General features: G+C 46.6%; 2 protein-coding genes across 2 annotated transcripts in view; one reads left to right on the top strand and one right to left on the bottom strand.

Annotated features, from left to right (window-relative positions):
- The window catches only part of LOC110294411 (S-adenosyl-L-methionine-dependent tRNA 4-demethylwyosine synthase), an 87,253-nt gene extending 86,679 nt beyond the window's left edge, over nucleotides 1–574 (bottom strand). The window contains exon 1 of the mRNA XM_029477996.1: nucleotides 543–574. Within this exon, the coding sequence (XP_029333856.1) occupies nucleotides 543–546 (4 nt within the window). The 5' untranslated portion in view covers nucleotides 547–574. The remainder of the gene's footprint in view (nucleotides 1–542) is intronic.
- Nucleotides 575–656: 82 nt separating this feature from the next.
- Nucleotides 657–9,547, top strand: Sbds (SBDS ribosome maturation factor). Its single transcript, XM_021162350.1, has 5 exons — nucleotides 657–971; nucleotides 2,117–2,246; nucleotides 4,434–4,634; nucleotides 6,509–6,673; nucleotides 8,812–9,547. The coding sequence occupies exons 1-5, from the start codon at nucleotides 844–846 to the stop codon at nucleotides 8,938–8,940; spliced, it is 753 nt and encodes a 250-aa protein (XP_021018009.1). The 5' UTR covers nucleotides 657–843; the 3' UTR covers nucleotides 8,941–9,547.
- The last annotated feature ends 1,463 nt before the right edge of the window (nucleotides 9,548–11,010 follow it).

Here is an 11,010-nt window from a genome sequence, read left to right as displayed (position 1 = left end):
AAAAAAAAAAAAAAAAAAGATATATATATATATGTGTGTGTGTACATATATGTGTGTATATATATACATATATGTGTATATATAATATATATCACTAACTGCTCTTCCAAAGGTCCTGAGTTCAATCCCCAGGACCACATGGTAGCTCACAACCATCTGTAATAGGATCTGATGCCCTCTTCTGGTACGTCTGAAGACAGCTACCGTGTATTCATATACATAAAATAAATAAATAAATCTTTTTTAAAAATAAATCTTAAAAAAAAAATTAGGGCTGGCGAGATTGCTCAGTGGTTAAGAGCGCCGACTACTCTTCCAAAGGCTCCGAGTTCAAATCCCAGCAACCACATGGTAGCTCACAACCATCCAACGAAATCTGATGCCCTTTTCTGGAGTATCTGAGGACAGCTACAGTGTATTTACATATAATAAATAAATAAATCAAAAAAAATTTTAAATTAAAAATGAGCGCAGCCTCTGAACTATGCAGAACTATTCAACCAAAATATCATGTTTCCACTCGGGCAATAAACATTACTCACCCATAATAAGTAAGCATAACTGGCGCCTGTAAATGACGTCATCGCCGAACGACCCGCCTTCCCTTGAGGGTGGAACTAGAGGGCGTAAAAGTCACGCCGCGCAGGCGTGGTTGCTTTCTTATCGGCTGCCTGGCTAGTGCGCCACTTGACGCATGCGCAGTAGGGCAATCGGGCGTGCGCTAGCTTCTTCCCTGGTAGGTTCCGGAAGAGCCGCGCACTCCTTGGGCGTTAAAGGTTCGCGCGCCGCAGTGTCGTTTCAGCCGAGCACTTGGCGTCCCCTCGAGATCTGTGAGCAGCCACCATGTCGATCTTCACCCCCACCAACCAGATCCGACTGACCAATGTGGCCGTGGTGCGGATGAAGCGGGGAGGGAAGCGCTTCGAAATCGCCTGCTATAAAAACAAGGTCGTCGGCTGGCGGAGTGGCGTGTGAGTAATCCTGTGCCCAGAGTTCGGGGGCCTGGCCACCCAGAGGCCTGGCCTCCCTAACCCCGGCTCCTGAGACCCACCGGTACCTTTCAGGCCTGGTTTACCCGATTCGGATTGGGTTCTGGTTTGGGATTTTGTTGGTATCATAAAAACTGCCAACTACAAACGCCTTCAGAGCCGGGTGGACTGATGGTTTAGGCCTGTAATCCCAGCGCCCAAGAGACTGAGGCAGGAGGATTGCTGCGATTTCCAGGCCAGCCTGGAACGTGTGTGTATGTGTGTGTGTGAGTGAGACCGTGACCGACCCTGTACTAATAAAACAAAACTGTGGTAAAGAGGACCCGAAATTGCAGTAGCCTCTTGGATTAAATGTTTAAATCCGGCCGGGCGGTGGTGGCGTACGCCTTTAATCCCAGCACTTGGGAGGCAGAGGCAGGCGGATTTTGAGTTCAGGGCCAACCTGGTCTACAGATTGAGTTCCAGGACAGCCAGGGCTATACAGAGAAACCCTGTCTCGAAAAAACCAAACCAAAACAAAAAAGACAGGAATCCAACATTCCAAATGCTATCTCCAAGAAAAGAAACATTATGATCATTTTCCAGTGTTAATGATCGGGAGCTAATCTTACACATACGAATCCTGAAGTTAAAACGTCACACCTCAGAATCCCGTTTCCCAAAGTGCGTAGTGTCTTCGCTACTGCCACCTAGGGACAGATATTCCAGGACAGAAGAAACACCACTCCCCACCACACCCTGAGTTTCCTTACATAAAACAATGATGTAGTTTTTCCCTCTGTGGTGAAGTGGGAGAATACAGATACTGTCCTGCGCAGGTAGTCACCAGAGAGAGAGTGGGGTGTGTGTGTGTTTGATTTCTCTAGGTTTTTTTTCCTTTAGGATTTTTTTGTTGTTGTTGTTTTGGTTTTTTGTTTTGTTTGGTTTTTTGTTTGTTTGTTTTTTGAGACTGGCCTCAAACTCCCAATTTCCCTGCCTCTGCCTCCTAAATGGTGAGTTACAGATGTGCACATCACCCCCAGCTTGCAGCACTTGCCATTTCTCTTGTTGCTATCTGTGTTTAAATGTGAGTGGATTTTCAACTATCCAGTGGATTCACGTAGGACTTTCTCTCCTGCCCTTTCAAGGGAAAAAGACCTTGATGAAGTTCTGCAGACCCATTCAGTGTTTGTAAATGTTTCCAAAGGTCAGGTTGCCAAGAAGGAAGACCTCATCAGTGCATTTGGGACAGACGACCAGACTGAAATCTGCAAGCAGGTAGGTCCTGCCAGGTGCAACCTAACAAAATCTCATGATCGTAGGCAACATCAGGACCACTGTTCTTACTCTTTTTCTTGATGAGTTTTTGTTGTCTTAGAATTTGTTGGGTGTCCCCGTAACCCCCCCCCCCCCCCGCTCCAGTTTGTTGGGCTATTTGCTATTTGGGGAGGTTTGTATAGTATTTGCTGCTATTTTTTGAGACAGAATCTCACTCTGTAGCCCAAGCTGACATCAAACTCAGGGGATAGCCATGCTGGCATGGAACTTCTGATTCCTCCAGGGTCATGCCACCTCACCCACATCCATTATAGCATGCAGTGATTAGGACCGGAATCCACTACTCTAGATACTATCACAAAGCAAAGAAACTTACCATGGTCATGTTTCTGAAATAATAATTGGGAAGCTAAGCCTACAAATACTAAAATGAGTACTACAGGTCACACACACACACAGACGCCCTCACCCACCCTCCTCGGAATCTCCACTTTTCCCCAAGTATGAATCTCCACTTTTCCCCAAGTATGCAGAGTCTTTGCTTTGGCTATTTAGGATGTAAGCCTTCACTCCCCACCACACCCTGAGTTTTCCCTACATAAAACAATGTCATGGGTTTTTTGGTTTTGGTTCTCCCCCCCGTGCCCCCCAAGATGAAGTGGGAAAATACACAGATATGGGGGCAGGGGAGCCAACACATAGTATATCACTATGTAGCTCTGACTGGTCCAAAACTCACTGTGTAGACCAAGCTGGTCTTGAACTCACAGCAATCCACCTGCCTCTGAGTTCTTTAATTAAAGTTACATACCACCATGCCCAACTTTTTTTTTTAATTTTATTTTGGTTTTTTGAGACAGAGTTTCGATGGTTCCCAGAGCATTTCTGCCAGTTTTAGGTTAAGGCTGGTGGGACCTTAAATATTCCACCAACTTGGGGTATTGAAATTTGCAGTTTCCTTTCTTTTCTTTTGTTTGGTTTTTTGAGGGTTTCTCTGTGCAGCTCTGGCTGTCCTGGAACTCACTCTGTAGACCAGGCTGGCCTCGAACTCAGAAATCTGCCTGCCTCTGCCTCCCAAGTACTGGGTTAAAGGTGTGCGCCACCACATCCGGCTGCAGTTTCCTTTCTAAGGCCTTGACATTGAACCTTTTAGCCCATCCTTAGGAAATGCATGACTGCCTGGTTCTCCATCATGGTTTTTCAAGACAGGGTTTCTCTGTGTGGCCCTGATTTTCCTAGAACTCACTCTGTAGACCAGGCTGGTCTCAAACTCAGCAATCCTCCTGCCTCTGCCTCCCGAGTGCTAAGCTTAAAGGCGTGGCCATCACCCACAGGCTCTGGTTCTCCATCTTACCAGAGAGTAGGGTAGCCATCCTGGAATATGACAAACTCCTAGATTTGTTTTTGTTTGTTCGTTCTTTTGTTTTTGGAGACAAAGTGTGCCACTATGTCCACCTTCTGCATTTTTTTTTTCAATCAGACTTTAGAAATCTCTCCTTTACCTGATTGTGCTTCCCACCCTCAACCCCAGACTCTTTTTTCTTTTTTTTTTTTTTTTTTTTTTTTTTATTTAAAGAAAGATCTGACTACGTAGCTCTGGTTAGTCTGGAATTTGCTATGTAGACCAGGCCAGCCTCAACCTTAGAGATCTTCTAGGCTCTGCCTCCCAACACCTGGGATTAGAATTGTATGCCACCACATCTGCCTATGGGATTTTTCTGGGGGGCGGGGAGGATTCTGTCGTGGGGGTTCTGAGGATTGGACACAGGGCCTTTAGCATGCAAGGTGCACACTATCACCAACCTTCCTATTGTTGCCGCCCTTTAACACAGTCCATCATGTTGTGGTGATCCACCCCCCAACCATAAAATTATGTTGTTGCTACTTCACAACTGTAATTGTGTTCTTGTTAGGAATCATAATGTAAATATCTGATATGCAACCCCCAAAGGTGTCATGACCCATACATAGGCTGAGGACTGCTGCTCTAAATGGACTTTCTCCCTAGCCCGCAGTAAGTGGGATCACGGAACTCCTTATAAGCTGCTGCTGGATTTAGGCAGCACGTGGTTCTGCATGAGCAGCTGCAGTGGATGCCGCTCCTTTCCTCCCCACTACCTAACTCTATGCAGTAGAGCGAGATACCCAGAACTGATGAGGGCTTTCTGTATGTTCTGCCATCTTTAGATTTTGACTAAAGGAGAAGTTCAAGTGTCAGATAAAGAACGGCACACACAGCTGGAGCAGATGTTTAGGGATATTGCCACCATTGTGGCAGACAAGTGTGTGAACCCAGAAACAAAGAGACCTTACACCGTTATCCTCATCGAGAGAGCCATGAAGGACATCCACTACTCCGTGAAACCCAACAAGAGCACAAAGCAACAGGTAAGGGTTCCTTGTCGTCCTCAGGACCTAAGGCCATGGAAGTACCTGATGCGCCTGCCTCCCTGTCTCTGGTGCTGGGGTCAGAAGCACACACTTCCAGACTGCCTTGCTGTTTGTGTTTATTAACATATTTCCTACAGCTCAGCCCTGTCAGGCCAGCCATCTGCTGGCCTGGATTCCATGAGAGACTGACACCCTGGCCCAGAAAATAAAAGTCACTGGTTTTTGGGGGTTTGGGTTTGGGTTTTTTAGATTATTCAGCTCTGTAGTACTTTCACAGAGTTTACAACTTTTTCAAGTTAGAAATACTGGTACCTTCATCTTGAGGGATGTGGAGGCAAAACGGCATCCTTCACCACATAACAAATTTGAGGCAAACTTGAACTGCGCTGCATGACAAATTCTGTAAAATAAAGGCCTGGGAAGAAGGCTCAGGACAGGAGAGCACTTGCTACACAGGAACGCAGACCTAAATTTGGATATCCAGGACCTGGCTATGAATCCAAATTGGGTCCCTTGCTTCTGCACCTGTAACCCCATTGTTGTGGGGGCAGAGGCAGGAGGCTTTCTGGGAACTGCTGTTTACAGAGCAGCTCCAAATTCAGAGAGAGACCCTGTCTTGAGAAAGTACGGAAGAGGGTAATAGAAGAAGACATGGGCATATGGGTCATGTACAGACATACATGCATGCACACTCTTGCAGTTTCATATAACATGCATACTCAAAAGAAATAACAAGCCCGGCATGGTGGCGAACGCCTTTAATCCCAGCACGGCGGAGGCAGAGGCAGTTGGATTTCTGAGATCGAGGCCAGCCTGGTCTACAAAGTGAGTTCCGGGACAGCCCCCGAAGTATAGTATGGCCCATATAACTTAACAGCCTGAGCTCAGGCAGTGTCCTGACTTAGACCTGATCATGTACGTCCAGAAAAGGCCTGGCGGAAAACTGGAAGGCGTCAGAGAAGAACCTCCATACACAGAACTCTGGGCAACATCAGAACTACTCAGGTCCATTCCACAACCCAACCAGGGGCTTCTCTGTACAGGGAACAAGCACAGGAGAGTCATCAAGGGACTAATGACCTCACATCAACCACCTGTGCACTGTTCCCCTCTCCATAAACCTCAGATTCCACAAGCTCAGCCCCGCGTCTCCACCACATCCAGTGCCAGTGACGCTCCCTGCGGGTCAGTGGCAGAGGTGCCAAGGCAAAGGCCTGTGAGGACCTCAGTGTGTATCACTAGGCGTCCCTGCACTCCGAATAACTAGTTATTGGACTTTCAGGGAAGCCACTGAGTCTTTTCTACCCAATGACAGCTTCTCGGGCAGGGGTGTCCGCAGAGTGGGATGGGCCTTGCTGGACGGCTGGTGGGATGCACTGGGCCATTTTCCCAAGGGACATGTCTCTGGTCTCACCACTGTTCTAGAATTACTGTGAACTCAGCTATGGGCTCAGGTCCTCAAGGTTCATGGCGTAAAACATGGTGGGCTTAGAAGTCTTTGAGGCCAACAAAAAAACATTTTGTCTGTTCTAGAGAAGTTCACGTTTGCAAATGTACAAAATTTCCACCGCACACATTTTCTTTTAGAGAGCTGAGGACAGCCCAGATCCTAGTGCATGCTTGGTAGGTGTTTCACCACTGAACTGAGTCCCAGCCTTTAATGGTGCTTTCTGCCGAAGCAAAGAATTATTTTTTTTTCCATTTCACAAAATGAGACACTAGCTCATTTTTTAGGTATTTCTAGGATTGCTGGTACCTTGGCCGTGAAGCCGCTGCCATAAGGCAGCTATGTGGCAACTGCTTTGTTCATGTCTAACATATTAGTGCAGCACAAAAACTAAGTAACGAGCGCCCCTTGTTCTGTCTTAAAGGCTTTGGAAGTGATAAAGCAGCTGAAAGAGAAGATGAAGATAGAGCGGGCCCACATGCGATTGCGCTTTATCCTGCCTGTGAATGAAGGGAAGAAGCTGAAGGAGAAGCTGAAGCCTCTGATGAAGGTGGTGGAGAGTGAAGACTACAGCCAGCAGCTGGAGATCGTAAGCTGATGGTGGCGGGGAGCAGGTGGCACAGCCAAGAGCCCGTGATTATGACCTTAACACATTATTCTTGGCTTCCTTCTACCCAAATAGCCTCATTCCTGATCATAAGTGCTGTGTTCATTACTTTTGCGTGGCTGTGACCCAAACACTTGAGAGAGCAGATGAAAGGAAGTAATGGGGTTGGTTTTGGTTTTTTTGGTTTTTTTTTTTTTTTTGGCTCAGTCTGAGAGGGTTCAGCCCGTGACTGCCTCATGTCCTTGGACAGGACAGGAAGGAGAGCAGATAGGGAAACTGGAGAGCAGGCGTAGCTTACAGACAGGTCCCTGAGAATCCTCTCCCTCCATGGAGACCTCGGCCACTCAAGTTCCCAGGTGTGACAGGATAGCACCGCCAGCCAGGGATAAGACTTGGAACATGTGAGCCTGTTGAGGACAGTTCCTGTTTCAACCATGGAACAGTATTTAGAGGGTGTGGGCTAGGCTAACGTATCCATGTGTAAAGAGGATGGGGCAGTTAAGCATTCACAAGGTTTTCTTATTTGCCTCTTTGTCGAAGCATTCATAGCAGAATTGTGTTGGCCATATCCATTTTCTTTGAAATAATAAGATATATTTTACACTGAATCTTCTCTTATGGGCTAATAATAAAAGTGGAGCCAGATATGCACCCCTGTCATCTCAGTATTCCGGAGGCAGAGGCAGGTGAATCATGAGTTCAGCTCCATAGTAAATTTGAGACTAGCAGTTACCAGCTCTTTTTACCAGAACATGGTTTAAGCATTAGAGTGAACAGATTTGATGCTGAGCTGACTACTCTAGACAGAATCAGCTTGACCACACTGGAAACACCTGAACTTTTCAAAACCTACCATGGCTTCTCAGTATGCCTCTGGGCTGTTTCACAACTGGAGGTGACCTGTAAAAGTCTAATGCTACATTTCATCCTGGAGAGGACCATAGTTTGCTACACACACACACACACACACAACGGGGGAGGGAGAATATGGATGTCTTAGAAAGGAGTGAAGTGCTAGGGATTGAACCCAGGGTCTTTTTTCTTTTCTTTTATTAACATACATGAGTACACTGTGGCTGTCTTCAGACACACCAGAAGAGGGCATCGGATCCCATTACAGATGGTTGTGAGCCACTTGTAGTTGCTGGGAATTGAGCTCAGAACCTCTGGAAGAGCATCCAGTGCTGAGCATCTCTTCAGCCTCTGAACCCAAGGTCTTTATGCTAAGCAGTGCTCACTCTCAGTATGAGCTGCAGCACTGGCCAGGTGAGTCTTCAAGGGTGTCTTAGTCAGGGTTTTACTGCTGTGAACAGACACCATGACCAATGCAAGTCTTATAAAGAACAACATTTAGTTGAGTCTGGCTTACAGGTTCAGAGGTTCAGTCCATTATCATCAAGGTGGGAGCATGGCAGCATCCAGGCAGGCATGGTGCAGGAGGAGCAGAGAGTTCTACATCTTCATCTGAAGTCTGCTAGCAGAATACTGACTTCCGGGGGCTGGTGACATGGTTCAGTGGGTAAGAGCACCGACTGCTCTTCCAAAGGTACTGAGTTCAAATCCCAGCAACCACATGGTGGCTCACAACCACCCATAATGAGATCTGTTACCCTCTTCTGGTACATTTGAAGACAGCTACAGTGAACTTATACTAATAAATAAATCTTTGGCCGGAGCAAGTGGGGTTGGCCAGAGCAAGCAGAGGTCCTAAGTTCAATTCCCAACAATCACATGAAGGCTCACAACCATCTGTACATCTAAAGTGTGTACTCATATACATAAAATAAATAAATCTTTAAAAAAAAAAAAAAAAGAATACTGACTTCCAGGCAGCTAGGATGAGGGTCTTAAAGCCCATGCCCACAGGGACACCTTCTAATAGTGTCACTCCCCAGACTGAGCATATACAAACCGTAACACGGGATAAGTGCCTTTCCCAAAGTCCCAACAGTAGGTGCTTAGCATCGAGACAGAACCCCAGCCCCAGCCTGCTGCCCTGGCCTCCACCATGTGAGCAGCACCTAGAACACAGCCATAGATCTGCCCTGAGCATTCAAACTGGGCTTATTCTGTGCCGATGCCCATCTTCCCTTGGAAACCAGCTGTGTTACTCATTGCAGGTGTGCCTCATCGACCCAGGCTGCTTCAGAGAAATTGATGAGCTAATAAAAAAGGAAACGAAAGGCAAGGGTTCTCTGGAAGTGCTCAGTCTGAAGGACGTGGAGGAAGGAGATGAGAAGTTTGAATGACACCGCCCGGCTCCTCAGCTGGAGCACGACCGAGGACGCTTGTTCCTCACAGCAGCAGCAGCAGCTCGTTCTGTGACCTGCCAAATGCCCTGCTCACACGACGTGCCACTTTCCATCTTGTGTTAAACATTTACCCAGGTATCTGGGTATTTTTGTTGTCAATTAGGGTTTCCAGCAAAAATGAAAAATAACCCAAAATACAGAGTCCAGAACAGTTGTTCACTGCTGCGTCTGCCTTTCTAGTTCCAATGGGGACCAGAGACGGCATTGGTGGATAAGAAGGTAGAGTTAGTCCATGACAGATCATTGGAGAGGGGTCTGAATAACAAAGGGGGTACGCCTGCTGGAAAAGAAGATGGGGTGTTTGTGAATAATGAAGTGCAGGTCTGGGGTGTGAGCGTGGAGAGAACGTCCTGGTTCCCTCCCAATAGATGTATAATGACTAGGGAGAATTTGACTTTCTAATTTTCAACAAACATGGTACCAGACTGACTTCGATTATTCTTGGGAAAATATATACAGTCATTTAATACTAATTCTTAAAGGTTTATAATATATGTTAGTATAGTTAAAATTCTATGTAATCAATAAAACTTATTTTTACTAAGCTCTGGCTTGCATTTCTAGTCAGCTTCCCCTTTGCTCCGGTTTTGTATTCAGTACTTTACTCACTGCTCTGATGAAATGCCTGGAAAACCATCTCAAGGAAGGTGAGGCTTTACCACACGCAGCTCAGCATGTGAGGGGTCACAGGCCTTCAAAGCAAAGGAGGTGTGGTGGCAGAATGACAAGGCAGTTGGTCAACGTCTGCAGACCCTCAGTTTTCCTCTATTCAGTCGGGACTCCAGCCCACAGAGGCCTGTTCCCATGGTGATTAGATGGTGTTACTAACCATCACAAATAGAGGTGGGCGCAGGGAGTTACAGGTTTGGTTTGGTTTCTTTGTGGTTTGAGGGTCTTAGTCAAAGGCCTTTAATCCCAGCACTTGAGGTAGAGTCAGGTAGATTCTGAGTTAAGGCCAGCCTAGTTCCCAGCATGCTCCAGGATAAGCAGGACTACAGAGAAACCCTGTCTCAAAATTCAAACAGAAAAACATCCAAGAGTATAATGTACCTTGACAGGTTTTTGGTTTTGCTTTTAATTTATTTTCTTCCCATTAGGAGTCAATACTCCCGCCTCAGCATTCTGAATACTGGGACTATAGGCCTGTGACCAACCTGTTTTTAGAGTTTGTTCATCTACAACCAACCAACACAGCACAAGAAATTTGGTTTTCAGAGGCAAAAAGTCCAGCTTTCACAAATGAAGTGTTTCTTTTTGGGATTTGTTGTGTTGTTTTTAATAGGTTCTCAGGCTCGCAACATGACCAACAAAGGCCCAGACCCCCAGTCTAATGACCTGAGTCCTACCCCAGGGCCCACATTAGGTAGAGGGGAGCCGCTGATTTCTGCAAGTTGTCCTTCCTTCCATTTATTGCAGTAGTACCCAGGAACCCATACACCCATGGGAGGCATGTTAGCACATAGCTTTAATCTCAGCACTCAGGGGACAAGGAGAGACCCAATCTTCATTTTGGCTGCCAGCCTGATCTACTTAGAAAGCTCCAGCCAGCTGGGGCTTTATAGTGAGATGTCTCCAAAATAAATAATAAAGAAGAAAAAAAAAAAAAGATTTGCCGGGCGTGGTGGTGTACGCCTTTAATCCCAGCACTCAGGAGGCAGAGGCAGGCGGATTTCTGAGTTCAAGGCCAGCCTGGTCTACAAAGTGAGTGCCAGGACAGCCANAGAGGCAGGCGGATTTCTGAGTTCAAGGCCAGCCTGGTCTACAAAGTGAGTGCCAGGACAGCCAGGGCTACACAGAGAAACCCTGTCTTGAAAAAACCAAAAAAGAAAAAAAAGAATTGGGTAGCCCAGCCTGGCCCTTCCTGCCTCACTGTCCCTCAGTACTAACACCACAAGGTAAGCACCACCACACCTGTCCTGTGCCCACAGTGAGCTGGACCACTGCAAATGTGACGGTTTACATCTCTGATGAGTCTTGCTTTTCTGAATGTGAGGGAACTCAAAGCAC

This window comes from Mus caroli, chromosome 5, assembly GCF_900094665.2.
Source record: "Mus caroli chromosome 5, CAROLI_EIJ_v1.1, whole genome shotgun sequence".
NCBI classification, from domain to species: Eukaryota; Metazoa; Chordata; class Mammalia; order Rodentia; family Muridae; genus Mus; species Mus caroli.
Note: the sequence above shows the minus strand (reverse complement) of the source record. Positions and strands in the feature narration are given on the sequence as shown.

What these genes read in the sequence shown, in the direction of transcription:
- Sbds (XM_021162350.1), top strand. Translation starts at nt 844, where the DNA reads ATGTCGATCTTCACCCCCACCAACCAGATCCGACTGACCAATGTGGCC. An exon ending in AGACTGAAATCTGCAAGCAG is followed by an intron (nt 2,247 to 4,433) that starts GTAGGTCCTGCC and finishes TGCCATCTTTAG; the next exon opens with ATTTTGACTAAAGGAGAAGT. An exon ending in ACAGCCAGCAGCTGGAGATC is followed by an intron (nt 6,674 to 8,811) that starts GTAAGCTGATGG and finishes TACTCATTGCAG; the next exon opens with GTGTGCCTCATCGACCCAGG.